This window comes from Mirounga leonina, unplaced genomic scaffold, assembly GCF_011800145.1.
Source record: "Mirounga leonina isolate KUSES-001 unplaced genomic scaffold, KU_Mleo_1.0 Mir_260, whole genome shotgun sequence".
Lineage (NCBI taxonomy): Eukaryota > Metazoa > Chordata > Mammalia > Carnivora > Phocidae > Mirounga > Mirounga leonina.
Genome location: NW_023270642.1, coordinates 2,285,161 through 2,302,497, shown reverse-complemented (window position 1 = coordinate 2,302,497; position 17,337 = coordinate 2,285,161). Strand labels below are relative to the sequence as shown.

Below are 17,337 nucleotides of genomic sequence, written 5' to 3'. Positions count from 1 at the left end.
ATGTTATGTTACTTTAAATATTTTTCCAAAGTCTTAAGGCCTTATGTGATATAAAAGTATATGCACAAATGATAGTTTGTCTGCCTGTAGGAAGAATGTTAAGTTATTGTAGTTCCTAATATTAAAACTAAAATGCTAAGGGTGTGTCATACAGTTCTTTGTCAAAGTGTGTCTCTTATTTTTATTAAATCAGTTATCTGCTCTTAAGCAGTTTTAAATTACAGAAATTTTGGTATTAGAAGAAAGTTTAGAACCCAGTACTTAAAATGGTCATTTTCTAACTTTTCATTTGAATTTGGAGCCAATTTTGTGCCTCCACATTTATCCCCTATAATAGTTATTTTTATTTCTGGGCTGTAATTTAGGTAAGTGTATATGGAATGTGAAATAATCTGGAAAAAATGCTTTAAAGTGTGACTGAATATAAACCTTACAATGTTTACCAAAAAGCTTTTAAAGAGACTGTATCTTTACAGCTTTATTGGGATATAATTAATATACCATATGTCCTAGCCTGTTCAGGTTCTTATAACAAAATACCACAGACTGGGTAGCTTATAAACAACAGAAGTGTATTGCTCACAGTTTTGGAGGCTGGACACCTGAAATCAGGGTGCCAGCGTGGTCACGTGAGGGCCCTCTCAGGGTCACAGACTTCTTATGTCCTCACATGGTAGAACGGGCTATGGGATCTCTTTTATAGTAAGCACTAATCCCATTCATGATGGGCTCCACCCTCATGATTTGAGCACCTCCCAAAGGCCTCACCTCCTAATACTATCATACTGGGCCTTAGGATTTAGTATATGAATTTGGGAGGGACACAAATGTTCAAACCATAGCACTATATAATTCATTCATTTAAAGTATACAATTTCAGTGATTTTTAGTATATTCACAGTTGTGCAACCACCACACAATTTCAGAACATTCTTTTTTTTTTTTTTTTAAAGATTTTATTTATTTGAGACAGAATGAGAGAGAGAGAGAGCACATGAGAGGGGGGAGGGTCAGAGGCAGAAGCAGGCTCCCTGCCGAGCAGGGAGCCCGATGTGGGACTCGATCCAGGGACTCCAGGATCATGACCTGAGCCGAAGGCAGTCGCTTAACCAACTGAGCCACCCAGGCACCCTTTCAGAACATTCTTATTGCCCCAGAATTGTCCCTTCAAAACCCCCTACCCATTAATAGTCATTCCCCATTTTCCCCCAACTCCCTTCCCCACTCCTCCCAGCCCTAGGCAATCTACTTTCTTTCTCTATAGATTTGCCTATTCTGGACATCTCAGAGTCTTACCATTTGTGACTAACTTCATTCACTTAGCATGTCAGGGTTCATCCCATGTTGTAGCATGTATCAATAGTTAATTCCTTTTTATTGCCAAATAATATTCCATTGTATTGATGTACCACATTTTCTTCGTCCATTCATCAGTTGATGGACATTTGGGTTGTTTCCACCTTTTCGGTAACAAAAACTTGTACATGACATGTACAAGTTTTTGAGTGGACATGTTTACATTTCTCTTGAAACTGACCCTTTTTGATTTCCTAACTCACCAAAAGAGGTTTCTTATTTCTTGACTGGATGGAAGTTTGGGTAGCATTTTTTTCTAGAGAAATCTTCATTATTGCATTTGGGCAGTAACTTGAGGTTGAAAATGGTATTTCATTACACTGTTCCCTACAGATGTTTGCAATGGGTAATTTGAGTCATTTTTTAAAGTAAGTGTGTTTTTTGTTTCTTTCAAAATAAGGATTATAAAGAAAATAACACAGTGTAGGCTCTGGAATCATAATTTCTGGTTTCATATGTCTGTTCTGCCATTTACTATGCTCTGTGACTTTGGGCAAATAACTTTCTGATATTTCTGATGATAGGACTACTCAGAGTGTTGATATGAAGATAAAATGAAATAATGTAAAGCACTTAGCCTGGTGTATAGTAAGTACTCAATAAATGGTAGCTAATATAGAAGAAGTAATAGTTATAGTAGTAGTGATAATAGCAGAGTATAAACAACCAGGTAGATTTCAAGATACCAAGCATAAGGTAGACTTTCAGACTAGGAGTCTAACTTAAGGACTTCTTGCGTCTTCTTTAGAAAGGCATGATAGCACAACCATCTTAAAAACTGTATGAAGAAAAGCATTCATTTGGGTGGGCAGGTTATTATGGATTTTGCAAGAAGGATAGATGCAAGCTAGGGGTAGGAGATGAGGTAGCCAGGTAAGGCATTTTGATGTCTTTAACAGTACTAAAACTTACTTCTTAAAAGAACCTGAGTTTTTGAATTGCAATTAAGGCAGAGAATAGGGGCTGCCAGAAATAGTTTCCTTCTAATTTTATGTTGCTGTTCTCTCTCCTCTTGAGTTAATCATTTTCCATTAACAGTTTTTTAACACCTTCAACTTTTATTAATGTATAACCTTCATCAGGTTTCAGGTTCTTCATTTGCAAACAGGAAGTGAGTTCTTTTCTGACTATAAAATTATGATTCCAAGAATATTGTCTTCTCCATTTGGATTTTCTCTAATTACCAGTAGAGGGAGTTTGTCCTTCTATTTTTTTCCTAGTAAATCCAAGTGTTCAGTTATATAGGACTCAAAATTCATCTGTGTACTTAACACCGTACATTTTCACATATAAATTAATTCATCTTGCCTTAGTGATCATTTATATATTTTATATCTTAATCTTAAATATAGCAGTTTATCAAAAATGACTTTCATTTTATACATATGAATCTTAAAACTATGGAAATGAAGCTTTAATTAAAAGTAATTTATTTTGCATATTAGACCAATAACCTTCATTGTTGTATTTCTTTTGTACCTGGTCTATAATCTGAATAATACCAAAGAAATATAAAATAGTGTGTATTAATGCAGCTCTTTATTAGAAGTAAATATGAATTGTTTATTTTTAAGGCCCTTTGAGTTCTAATTAATACTCTCAAATGGTATTTAAAGGATGGTGTCCTAGCCTGACTATTATTTATTTTAAAATGAGAAGTTTAGGCAAGATATATTTTTTACTAATAAACTTCGGTAGCATAATTGTTTAATGATATAATGAAGCAAGGTTTTATAGCTTTTGTCTTTACCAGATGAATTTATAATGTTTCCATTTGGTACTCAATCTATTTGTTCTTGACTAGTTATTTATGAAAATCTTTAATCAGATTTTAAATTTAAGGGTAAAGGAATGTTTTCTGCCTACATATCTATATCATTATCAATAAAACTTTATTGATAGTACTAGTTGTTAGTGGAAAGAAGCAAAACATTGCCTTCAGAGCTTGGAATATAAATCCCGATGCAGGGCTCGATCCCTGAAATATACATCCTTGCACTTAAATAATTTAGAAAGAACATTTTAAAGTTTGGTTTTCTCAATTTCAGAATGTTTTATTTTGCTTTTGTCCACAAAGTCATTATAAATGTTTCATAATTAAATTAGGAGTTATATAGTAGTAATTGAATTTTATTGACGCCTTTGGAGGTTATTAATTAGTCAAAGCCTACTTCTGGGATCCTTTTATGACATTATTTTGACTTTCATTTGTCTAGATTAGAACTAGGCAGAAAATCCTAAGTATTTCAAGTGTTAGTCATTTCCTATTTATCATGCCAGGGGCTTGGTGGATTTGTACCATTGGAGGGAAAGCATGCTCAACAAGTTAGCTTACCAGGACTAAGCAAACTTGGAATGGACTGCTGAAAGAATTCACTAATTCTCTTGGTTGGCAGGTCAAACATTGCTGATTGCTTTATTGAAACTTTGTTTTGGGAGTACAGAAGGTTAAGTTTGATACAATTAAAAGCTTTAGGTGTAAATATTACATGTGGCACATTATGCTGAAAGTATGTCCACAATTCTGAATTGTGATATGATGTGTTTGCTTATTTTTCAGTTTTATAATGAAATTGAGTGTTTCGGGTTTTGTTTGTTGGGGTTTTTTTGTTTTTTTGGTTTTTTTTACATTTCAGTATCATTTTCTCACTATATATTTATGTACTGACTCTTTTAAAAGATATTTTTTGGATTGATGTCCTACAGTTACACATTCAATTCAAGGAAGGAGTTTTTTAAATTTCAAAGCAACATTAATAGAATGTTAAATTTTTTACAGTAATATCAACAAAAGATACAAAGATGAGTACTTTGAAGCTTTGTTTATATTAGTGTTTGGCTAGATGTGGAAGTTAAATTGTAGATACCACCTTATAGGTAATCACAGAAATATTAACCTGTCACTTCAGCAAGGGCATATGTTGGCAAATAGGAAAATAGAAATGAAGGTATGATTTGCATTTTCATATTGAAATTTATATGATGGTGTTTTTGGTCAGTAATTAGTATTTATAAAGTCCAAATTGCTATCATTCAAAACTGATAATCATTGACTATCTCATTTCTGAATTTATACAAAAAGTCAAATGTGGAGGGCTGTGGTTTAGTGGAGAGAACCCTGGACAAAGTTTTAAGTGAAAAGAGCTGCACTGATATTTGTATGATCTTGGTCAGGGACTTGCATGGATATGTTTTCTCATCTATAAAGTGAGTAAGTATACCGGATGGGTTATAATGTCTTCTCTAACATCAACTTTTTTTGTGTGGTAATAGCTAAGTAAGTTATGTTATAGTAGCTGAAAATAATTTTTTTTCTTTTTTACAGTTTGAATTATTTTACAGCCAGCATTTCAGTGGAAGGAAACTGACATGGTTACATTATCTCTGTACAGGTAAAATGCATTTAATTATATCTAGTGTAGTGAAATTTACCTGATACAAGTATCTTAATAATTTAGGAAAAGATTTCTTATAGCCTAATGATAGTTTTTTCCCTAATGATGGCTTTTAACCTCTTTTCCTCTGTCTACCCTGCTGGTTATCATTAAACCAGGTATTAATGAAGTTTAAGTGCAGCACTTTTTTTTTTTTTAAGATTTTTATTTATTTATTTGAGAGAGAGCACAAGCAGGGGGAGGGGCAAAGGGAGAGGGAGAAGCAGACTCCCCGTAGAGCAGGGAGCCTGACACAGGGCTCAATCCCAGGACCCTGGGATCATGACCCAAGCTGAAGGCAAATGCTTAACCCACTGAGCCACCCAGGCGCCCCAAGTGCAGCACTTTTTAATAGTGCTTTATTAATTTATGCTGCTTATATTATTACTGCTTATTAAGAAAGTTTCTAAATTTTATAATAGTTTATTACATTTCTGTAACACACCAGTTTAACTAGACATTAGAAATTTTATCTAGAAACCAAGACTTGATAAGTCAGATACTCCTAAAAAACTGTTTTCTCTAAATATGTCAGAAATCCTCAGAAATTTCTTTAACCATTATAGCATCATAAGGAGATCTAACCATTTGATTTTTATTTGTGGTGCTGTAGTGAACTGCAGTAGTAAATGGTTTTTCCAAAATGTCGCAATTAATTTCCAGTAGTTTCAATTCTAGAAAAGTTTAGTCAGAATCCAGTCCTTTGCTTCTTTTTGGAACAGTGGGGTCCACTTATTTGAAAGTAGGATTAATACCTGAATGATTGTAGACTGTGTGCAGTTGCTCTGAGTTGCCTGCAGATGTTAGCCAAAGCAAACACTCAAATTCTCTCTACTTTCGTTAAAGCTATGTTTTGAAAGTGCGTTGAATCAACTTTCCTTCTGTATAAGGAAAAGGTGTATATCTCTTAGGAATGGCATGAGAATATTTGATCAGTCAGGTGCCATAACCTTTATTAGGAAATTCTTTCACTCACGTAAGAGAAATTTCATTAAGAGGAACTACATCTAAGTAATTTCCTTTAAGTGCCATTTATTTGACCACTTTATATTTGTAATATAATGTCTCATTATGTTAGTAGTACATATTAGTACATAATTGGTACATGTAATATATACTTATACAAGTTTATTTTTATTAAACAAATTGGGCATTTACATTTTTTTTCAGCAGTTTGTGAAATAAAGAGATGATATTCTTAATAAATGGTTAGTTTGTACTTGACCTGTAATTTTACATCTGTTATGAATTTTTTCTATTTTCATTTAGTAAATATAATTGGTTTTAAGGGAAAAAAATTGCTCAACCAGTGTTTTATTTTTTAAGATTTATTTATTTGAGAGAGAGAGAGTGCACAAGTGGGAGGGGCAGAGGGAGAGAAAATCTCAAGCAGACTCCCCGCAAGCAGGGAGCCCAACACAGGGCTCGATCTCACAACCCTGAGGTCACTATCTGATCCGAAATCAAGAGTTGGACACTTAACTGACTGCACCACCCAAGCGCCCCACTCAACCAGTGTTTTAGATAACTAAAAGAATTTCTAATATATCTTAATGTACTTGAGTTTAATTTAGTTTTACTTCCCCTGAATGTCTTTCGGAGTTTACTCTCTTTGTTTTTCTAATTACCTCAGCAATAATAAGCCTGTCTCCTAAAGTATTCTAATGAGGGGCTCACTTTTTTGGTGTTCAGCAACTCATTGTATATAGAAATAAAGAAAAAACTTATATATAGTTTCTGCCGGGCGCCTGGGTGGCTCAGTTGGTTAAGCGACTGCCTTCGGCTCAGGTCATGATCCTGGAGTCCCTGGATCGAGTCCCGCATCAGGCTCCCTGCTCAGCAGGGAATCTGCTTCTCCCTCTGACCCTCCCCCCTCTCATGTGCTGTCTCTCTCTCATTCTCTCTTTCTCAAATAAATAAATAAAATCTTAAAAATAAATAAATAAAATGTAAAAAATATATAGTTTTTGCCATTGGAATTTGACCTGAAAAGTCTTATCAATAACACCTAAATAGGAAAGAGATCAACATTCTTTTCCTGTTTTTGAACTATACTAAATTCCCAGGCTGGTCCATAATAACCAGATTTTTGGAGCTCATTTGTTCTTTTTTTTGGTCTTACTTTAGTGTTGCGTATATGTGTCTTAATTAAAGCCAAAGAGTTTATTCCTTTGGAAGAGAGATGTTAGCCTTGTAAATTCATTTCTTGTTTTGAATCACTGAAAGCACTGAAAATACCTGTGATCTATCAGTGAAGCCATTTGCTAAGGTTTTATTTTGGTTTTGTTTCTCATTTATTCATTTACTCATTAACAAAAAGTTTTCAAACACCATCCACCCTTAAGATGCTTGTTCTGGTGTCCCCACATTTGTCATAAGGCTCCAGGGCTCCTTTAAAATATTGGCTCTGATTCTGGACTGATCACTCAAGAGTTTTGTTTCTCAAGAACCCCTATCGTTCATATTTACACATATAATCAAAATTACTCTTTCCTAGTCCATTTCCACATTTCCAGGTATTTTTTGTATTGTAATCCAAGAGTCTTTACAAGTGGTTGGAGATGGGTATCAAGTGGTATTTGGAGGAAGTTAGAATCAGAATATGTAGGGTTATTAGCCTATTAAGTCTGTAACCTTGAGCAAATTATTTAACTTCTCTGAGCCTATTTCTTCATCTTTATCTTTGTGAAATTCACTTATCAATTCAGGGAATCATCTTCTTTGTTCCTAGTACTGCTGTATGCTAAGAACAGATTAAAAATACAGAGGCTCAGCCCTCAAAAAGCTCACATCTAATGGGAGGACAGACAAGTAAATAATTACGGTAAATGTTTTGACTGTTATAATAGAGAGGCAAGCCCAGGGTATTAGTTTCCCATAGATTGGTGGTAGCAGACAGCCACTGGTAAAGGAAAGCTTTTGAGTAAATAACATCTAAACTTGGTTTTCAAGTGTGAATAGGACTTAGCCAAGATAGGCAAAGAAGAATGTTGAGAGCATATTACCAACAGAGGTAAGAATTTTAAGAAGTAAGCAACTATGCTAGGAGATGTGACAGAGCTACTGAATGAGAGAATGATGAAAATTCCATTGGATTTATGACTAGGATATTGGATAGAATTATTCTGAGAGAAAAACTGGATGAAGAAATAACAAATATGGAACCCGGAAACTTATACTGTCTGGATATAAATAAGTTTTATTTATGGCACATCAGGATTTTATAGGAATCCTAAGTCAGCTGCTGAGAGAGAAGTTGAGAAATGAATTCAAGGAAGATAACACTTCCTTGGTTAAGACATAAATATGTAGATAATATATAAATAATACATATAATTAGATCACACTAGCAATTAGTGAACTGTGTGTCCTATAAGTGTTATTTGCCAAAATGAAAGTCACACCATATTGTTGCGCATTCCTTAAAAGGCAGTGATTCATTCTATCCTTGACTGAATTCTTTTCATTATTGATTTCAAGTACTTTAACAGCTAAAATTGTGAGGGGTTTTAACATTATCTAATGTCCAGTCCATATGTAAATTTCCCTGACTGTCCCCAGAGAGACTTTATTGCCTGTTTTTAATGTAATCAAAGGTCACTAATTGCACTTGATTATAGTGTTTTCCCGCTTCTTTTCCCTACCACTTCTTCCCTAACCCCCTTTAGCCCTCTTGACATACTTTTTTAAAAAGACCAGACAGTGTTTGGATTTGTCACATTATTTACTTGTGATGTATTTTATTTGTTTTCTATTGCCTGTACTTCTCTAAATTAGTATTTCTAAATTAGGTCCAAAAGTTTGATTCTATTCAAATTACATATTGTCAGCAAGAATACTTTTTTTTTTTTTTTTTTAAAGATTTTACCTATTTGACAGCGAGAGAGGGAACACAAGCAGCGGGAGTGGGAGAGGGAGAAGCAGGCTTCCCGTGGAGCAGGGAGCCCGATGCGGGGCTCGATCCCAGGACCCTGGGATCATGACCCGAGCCGAAGGCAGACGCTTAACGACTGAGCCACCCAGGCGCCCCAAGAATACTTTTTAAATGGCAGTCCTGTATACTTCATAATGCATTACATCTGAAGGCATGTAATGTCAGATTGTCCCACTATTAGAGACACTAAAGTTGGTCACTTGGTTAAGGTGGTGACCACCAGATCTCTTCATTGTAAAGATACTCTTTTCCCCTTTTCAGTGATCCGAGGGGTGATACCGAGGTCCCATATGAATACCTTTTTCAGGAACAACCTTACCTAATGGCTTTGGCACCCACTGATGATCATGGCTTGAATCAGTTATTCCATTACTGGCTGCAAATTGGCGATACTCTTATCACTTGTTCAGCATTTAGTAACTGACATTCTTCTGTAAAGAAAAGCTTTCCCTTAGAGACTAAGGAGCTGTCGGTAATAGAAGAGTAACTTGGATGAAACTGTTGTGAGTTCTGCCCATTCATTACTTTCTGTAGTTGTAAATATCTCTTCAGTTATGTTTGGTGTATTTTTTAAAGTGTGTATCAGAATGCTTTATTCTAGTTTGGAGAATAACCTATTCTGCAGGTTAAATGACCTGTTTTGTCATTTTCCTTTTCTGTTTACATGGCAGTAATTAAATGAATCATCAAATTAGAGATGTCCTTCCCTGCCCCACATGTGCCCTCTACCCTTATCCCAGTCTGTTAAACTGTGAGCTAAAAGGAGAATGGTGCTGAAAGAGGGGCAAGAGGCCCAGATACCCCTAATGCCAACAATTAAAAAATGGGGGGGGGGGGAAAGGGCCTTAATACGGTACTAACTAGTTTTCCTAGTGTTGCAGAATGAACTTAATAACTAAATGATACTTTGACCCTTTACTGGCATTGTCTCCTAATGCTCCTTGGGTTCTGGTGGTGATGAAAGACTATTTGGTGTGGCAAGAAGCTCATTCTGGGTCCCAACCCATGACAGTATATTATAGCACTGGATCTGATATATACATCACTGGATGTGTGGCCTGATGGTCCTATACTTCATCATCTACTTGCTTGATGCATTGTTTCATACTTGTTCCTGACATATGATTAAACAATCCTTGCACAAATGATACAATTTATGTGATATTTTGCTTTTCACCACATTTCCCAAATGTAAATGTTGAGAGTCCTTAAAGTATTATTTGCCCTGTTGGCAGGATACTCCTGATGTTAACTTTTTACTTAAACTCTTTGTGCGAATTGATTATTCTAATTAATATATTAAACCTACTTTCATGAAGATTCAGAGACAAGGAATTTTTTCTTGAGGTGTTTCCAAATAATTATCTGAATAACTGTTGTTTCCGAAATAGGTTGAGGCAGAATGAAAGTTAGAATAGGCATCTCTGTGATAATAAGTTAGTTGGAGAATTGACTTCATATCCTTTAAAAATTTTTAATTATATATGTATAAATTAAAGCACAAAATCTTCATCAGAGTTACTAATTACCACTAATAGGGAGAAAGAATGTAGCCCTTAGGGTAAGTTCATGTGAAATACAGCTTCCTTGAGTTAAAATGTAGAGCTCTAAAACCAGATCTTGTAGTGGTTTATTTTATAATCCATTAACAATTGAATAATTCAGAGTGTGTGTGTATGAGAGAGAGACACAGATAAAGAAATACCGTCACTAAACCACAGCTTTATGCTTTAGGAAACAGTTCGTTGACTTGCATTAGCTTTTTATTTTACATGTTATGTAGTGCATACATGTTTGTCATACTGTTTGTTACAAACTTTTCAGTGTGCTCTCTCCCTGGGATGTTGCAGAACCATAGTGTGCCTAAACCTGCTGTATCATTTATAGCTTTCAGGGTCGTGTAGAATCTATAACTTTTTTATTCTGTCAACTATTTCAGCAAAATAATGAATCTGTCTTTTTGTCTCTCCTTCCATTTGTTTGCCCCTAGGAAGTTACTGGGAAGAATAATGTTTGTTTATGAGACAAAATAGCATTGTTAAATTTTAGCAGAAACTGTGGGTTAGAGCCATTGGAGAAGCATCTCCTGTATGCTTGTAGACCTCCCTGAGTGCTTGAACGTTGCCAGATAGAGACAGCACATGAGGCGGTTATTTGTCACAAGCTGTCATTCTCTCCCTTTGTCTGTCTGTCTGTCCATTTCTCCTCCTACCCTCACCTTCTCTTAACTGCTTTTTCTTGCCCAAGTCATCGCTCTTCTAGTAACATTTAAAGACATTGTTACCTACTGGTAGAGGTATGATTGTTTAATTGTGATTTATACTGCATACTCAAAACTAATAGCCCTCCCTCCAACCGCCCAAACAAACAAACTGATTATACTGCTAGCAAGAATGGCTTCATAGCAATTTTTTTTGTTTGTTTGTTAAAGATTTTATTCATTTATTTGAGAGAGAGTGAGATAGAGCATGAGACGGGGGAGGGTCAGAGGGAGAAGCAGGCTCCCCGCCGAGCAGGGAGCCCGATGCGGGACTCGATCCCGGGACTCCAGGATCATGACCTGAGCCGAAGGCAGTCGCTTAACCAACTGAGCCACCCAGGCGCCCCTGGCTTCATAGCAATTTAATAAGTCCTTGGTTCATTCTCTCAGGAGAAAGTAGCTGAAATAAACAATTATTACTCAAGTAGTTTTGAAATGTTTCTTTGAATGATCAGTTTATTGTCAACAATTTTGTTTTAATTGTAGGTGAAGTTAAAATGAACTATTTGGGCAAACCATATGTAGCCATGGTTACCACATACCAAATGGCAGTTCTTCTTGCCTTTAACAACAGTGAAACCGTCAGCTATAAAGAGCTTCAGGACAGCACTCAAATGAACGAAAAGGAACTGACAAAAACAATCAAATCATTACTTGATGTGAAAATGATTAACCATGATTCAGAAAAGGTATGGGGTAGTATTTCAAGGAATTTAAGCATTATAAACATATCTTTTTCATGAGATGTTTGCAGTTTTTTAAAGTAAGGTTGTAATTCATAATGTCCTTTGTACTTTGGAAAGCACTTGAGTCAGCTAACAGTGCTGCAGGCTCCTTACACCTATGAGCTTCTGGAATCACAGAGAAGTTGGTACCTATGTGCCCTTTATAGTTTGATTTCATTTGTCCCATACTGTGACAGTGTACTGAAAATTGTGAAAGAATTGCCATCAGGTGGATTCTGGTTATTTGAGGTTAAAAACTGTAGTGTATTTTTTTTTTCATGTGTTTAATTGATATTTATTTAATTACATGGTTCTGTAATAGGAAATGACCACCTATTGATACTATTTGTATGCATATTTGGCTTGTGTGACCATCCTAAATGCTCTCAGTCTCCTGTCCCTTCATTCCAGGATTCAACTAATAACCACCATATAGTTGTACTATCTGTCACAAGAATAACAAGCCAGTAATATACTTCTTTTCTTTTTAGATTTTTTTCCTAGTAACAAATTTTTGTTATTGTTACAGTATATCTTGGATATTTAAGTGGTTCAAAAGCAACAGATGTGGGTTAAATCTAATTCAGATTGTGCCTATAAGAAAAAATTCTTGTAAATGAGGTATCATTTTTATTTTGGTGAAGTTAATAACCTGCTATTTCTGTCATCAGTTCATTTAATTGATGATATATTTTTTTAAGATTTATTTATTTGAGAGGCGGTGGGAGGGGTAGAGGGAAAAAAGAATCCTAAGCAGACTCCCGACTGAGTGCAAAGCCCAACGTGGGGCTTGATCTCATGACTCTGAGATCATGACCTGAGCTGAAACCAAGAGTCACATGCTTAATTGTGCCATCCAGGCACCCCTAATTGATGATATTTTGTAGCCTGTAATTGAATAGCTTTAAATGGCATATATTCTGAAATTCAAATGAAGCTTTTCTTAATACTGAGACATGATTGATTTTTCTGACTTCAGAATCCTAACAAAATACTAAATTCTTAATATTAAGATTTTAATTAAGTCAGTTAATTAATTGTAAGTTAAGCATGAATTTTTTAAAACCTAAAGTTTAAGTTTAAATTTGTAAGCTAAATTTTAAGGACTTAAGAAGTTGTATAGTTTTCTAAAATGTATTACTTTTGCTGCTCAGGAATGTACAAAATATAGTTTGCTTGTTTGCACATTAAATTTTAATTATGAATCTGACGTTCCTTAGCAGAACTTCTTAGCCTAGTATTGAGAATGAGTTCATTTGCCAAGTGCTTTTTGATCCTGCTGATGAGAAGACTCACTGTATGATCAGAATGGCTTTTTTAAGCCTGATAGAGAAGTTATGAATATAAAAATTGGCTTAACTTTCACTTGAGAAAAGGCCACTTGCTTTAGGTAGACTGAATAAAACATGAGTTCAAGGGTAGACTTCATCAGAACCACACTGGGGTCATGTGTGCCACTGGAAACTACTTGCTTCTGTCGTCTATAAATTAAATTTATAATCTGTATTTTGTTATTGCAACACTGTTTTTTAAACAATTTTTTTTAAGATTTTATTTATTTGTTTGACATAGAGACAGCGAGAGAGAGAACACAAGTAGGGGGAGTGGGAGAGGGAGAAGCAGGCTTCCCACTGAGCATGGAGCCTGATGCGGGGCTCGATCCCAGGACACTGGGATCATGACCTGAGCCGAAGGCAAATGCTTAACCGACTGAGCCACCCAGGTGTCCCATGTTATTGCAACACTTTAAAAGACATTTGGTTGCTCACTTTTTCAAAATGGGGTGATAGAAAAACTCTGAGAAGAGTAGTTATAGTTGGGCCAGGAAATAGCTTATTTCTAAATCTAACCAGATTAAAATTCAAGTGTAAAATTAGAAAAGAATTGTTTTTTGCTTCTTTCTTTCTTTGACAGAAGACAGGTACTTTTAAATAATCTTTATAATGTAAAATGATGAGAGTTTAAGTCTTCTTTGGTCATTTAATTTTATGGCATATTATTTGCACAACTCTTATTTAATGATTTTACTTTTTATAAATATAAATGAATTATTTTTAATTGTAGGAAGACATTGATGCAGAATCTTCATTTTCATTAAATATGAACTTTAGCAGTAAAAGAACAAAATTTAAAATTACTACATCAATGCAGAAAGACACACCACAGGTGAGTGATTTTTAATGTCATTTCTTTTGGAAATATTTAAGCATTGAACTTGACAAGTGGTAACTGAGATAATGCAAAACTTTGCACATCAAAATTAATAATGTGATACATTTTTTTCTGGTTTATTCTCTGAATTTATGAATCTTGCAAACAAAACTGCTGCCAGTATTTTAGATTATAAAAATAATAATATAATGGGTGTCTAAGGAAAATGGTGTTGCAATATAGTCATATTTGCTTTTAGACTATATTAAAATGCAGAGCGTTGCTTGCATTCATCACAAAAATTCCTACCTTGAATAGTAATATAATCTCTCACATTTTTCATTTGTAAAATAAGGAAAAGCTTTATAACATTTTCATTCAAAGAAAAGTTGTTAGAAATATTTCTCAAAATTTCATTGGCAATTGAACTACTTGGGATCTTGTTGATACTCAAAGTGTGATCTAATAGGTCTGGAGTGCGGTTCAAACTACCAGATGAGCTGGTTTGCAAGGTGAATATCTGCTGTTGATTCTTTTAAATCACTAATGATTATTGCTTTGTTATGGGATAGCCTGATAATGTCTCTTAAGTTTCTTGATTACCTTCTATGTGTCACCCTATCCTTGGGCATGGGGCAGGATGTAAAGTTATATAAGATGTTAGGCCCTCTCCAGGAATTACTCACCCATGGGGAGACCGATGTTAGTTAATTGCTAATTAAATTTGAACCCTAAAATGTTTGCGATCCCATTTTTCTCTGGAGTAATGAATAATAATTTGTAATATTTGGATTATATTTTATCTTTTATTTATTTTTTTAAAGATATTTATTTATTTGAGGGGAGAGGGGCAGAGGGAGAGCGAGAGAGAATCTCAAGCAGAAGTCTTGAAAATTACTGCTCTATGTCATTTAAGTTCTACTTTATTGCCTGTTTACATTAAATACATTTTACAATAGTGTTAATATTTTTAATAACCTTCCAACTTTAACCCAAGAAATTATAAATAATTGACTGTAGGTATTCGTTTGGTAATGGTTATGTGATAATGGGCGCATGATAACTGTATAATTTGATGCTCGGTATTGATTGGAAATTTATGTAAACTCACTGATAAAATGAATTATGAAAGGTTCAGTGACTTAATGTCTCATTTAATTTTTTTTCCCCCTGTGAAACAGGAAATGGAGCAGACTAGAAGTGCTGTAGATGAGGACCGGAAAATGTATCTCCAGGCTGCTATAGTTCGTATCATGAAAGCACGAAAAGTACTTCGTCATAATGCCCTTATTCAAGAGGTAAAAGGAGGAGAAGCCCTCAAGGCTTTTTGGGGTAACGGGTATTATCAATGAATGGATTAGGAATGTTTCTTTGTCAAAATGATATATAAATAATAGGATTCCCAAATAGCGTATAGAAATGCCTCATTACTTAATGAAAACAGTTACTCACTTATAATTTCAGTATTAAATTCAGGTTTGCTTTGGCTTAGATTTAGAGGTCTAAAGTTCACCAGTATTTTGAGCCTTCTGTCCAGTTATTGAAGGAAATTGATGATATCAAATATTCATTCCATAAATATATGAGTGTCTACATGTGATAGAGTGTTGTGCTAGTCATTAGGGATGTGATGCAGAGCAACCCAAGATGTGGTTCCTGCCCTTTCGGAGTTCACCTTCTAGTGGGGAAGAAATACATTATTGAAATAGTATGCAAGCAAAATATAAAATTACATTAACATGCACTGGGAAAAGAGCTACAGTAGTATGAGAATGTACACAAAAGTACTGACTTAGGGGATGTTGGGGAAAGCTTTCTTGAGAAAGTGTTAGTTCAGCTAGGACTTGGAAGGTGAGTGGAGTTTAAATAGAAGCTGGGGAGTGTGGATGCGTATTTAGATAGATGAATTAATTTATAGTTATGTATAAATATTATTGGATTTTGCTATATCTGTGTTCTGCTTTGTAATTCCTTCACAACAGAAACATTAGGCTTTTTCCTTATTTTGCATTAAATTTTTTTTCATCACCATTGATCTAATTGTTTCCTCTCTCCTTGTACACTGCCGTCTGAGCTTAAAAAATTTAATAATGTTCATGGCATTCACTTGCTTGATGTATCACATCCATCCATTTAGAATGATTTTATTCATTTTAATTAATATGATTTCATAACTACTTTAAGTATACTTTTCCCATATGGATTAGGTCTGTTTGATGGAACCTCAGTATATTTGAGGCGCTTCACAGCTGATTGGTTAAAAGTAATTATTTATAGCTGACTAATTAGCAGTAGTTTGACATCCATGTCTCTCTCACACAGGTGATTAGCCAGTCAAGAGCTAGGTTTAATCCTAGTATCAGCATGATTAAGAAGTGTATTGAAGTTCTGATAGACAAACAGTACATCGAACGCAGCCAAGCGTCAGCAGATGAATACAGTTACGTAGCGTGATGTCGCTCTCCTCTAGTGTGGGTGTGAGAAGATCATTGCCATCACCATTTGGTGTGTTCCTGTGGGAAAAAGCAGGCCTGTGCCTCCATAATTTGGTCATTTGGCAGCCCCTGTTTTTCTGCTGTTTACAACATCACCAGTGCCACGTCATGAGCGTCAGAGAAAATGCCTAGAGATATTTCAAGCTCATGTCATTATGACATTTCTTAAAACTTTATTAAAAGAATGAGTGAAGTATTGCTGAAATGTGGAAATTTGGTTGGGTACCATGCTTTTTCTCCCTTCACGTTTGCAGTTGATGTGTTTTTTTTTTTAATGTATCTTAAAGGACAAAAAATAAAAAACTTAAATATTGTAATATGACAGATAACCTAATAATTGTATCTACATTAAAATGACAAACATGATAATGCTGCTTGTCAAATAAAAAAAATAAAGAAATAGAATGCCTTTTTTTATGTGGATGATCACACATAATAGTATATATATATAAATGTTCATGAGTCATCAAAGCAGCTAATGCAGTTTTAGTTGCATTTTTATCCAAATGGTTTAATTCCCTTTTACTCCTACTTAAGTCCTACATGAAAAATGTCTAGATTATTGTTCTTGAATGCTTAATAATGCATTCAACATAAAGAATGTTTTATTTTTATGGATTGGAACTGTGTTGGATTATGAGCATTTTGAATGTTGAGGATTTAATTCTATCAGGAGTTTCTGGTGATATGCTTACACCACAGAAATAAAGAACGAGGAGAATATGTGGTGGCCTCAAGTCTGGCATAGAAAGAGTTTCTCATTCAAAAGTTGTCTTCTATTTTCATAATACATTAATTCTAATATAGACAAATACCCCAACTCTCTTACCTCCCCTTCTACCTTTCTCTGAGTTATAGGAGATCCTGTGATACCAGTGTATTCTTTCCATTCTCCTACCTATATATTACCCTTACACACCCTAACATTTTGACACTAGATTCACTCTCACAAGTCATAGGTGTGCTTAGCAGTGCATAACCT

The 17,337-nt window shown here is 34.8% G+C and overlaps 1 protein-coding gene across 4 annotated transcripts in view; it reads left to right on the top strand.

Annotated features, from left to right (window-relative positions):
• CUL2 (cullin 2) overlaps positions 1-16,755 on the top strand; it is a 97,646-nt gene extending 80,891 nt beyond the window's left edge. For all 4 annotated transcript variants that reach the window (XM_035029563.1, XM_035029562.1, XM_035029564.1 and 1 more), the window contains exons 17-21: positions 4,682-4,748; positions 11,471-11,673; positions 13,774-13,875; positions 15,042-15,158; positions 16,183-16,755. In XM_035029563.1, the coding sequence (XP_034885454.1) occupies positions 4,682-4,748; positions 11,471-11,673; positions 13,774-13,875; positions 15,042-15,158; positions 16,183-16,314 (621 nt within the window). In that variant the 3' untranslated portion in view covers positions 16,315-16,755. The remainder of the gene's footprint in view (positions 1-4,681; positions 4,749-11,470; positions 11,674-13,773; positions 13,876-15,041; positions 15,159-16,182) is intronic.
• Positions 16,756-17,337: the final 582 nt, after the last annotated feature.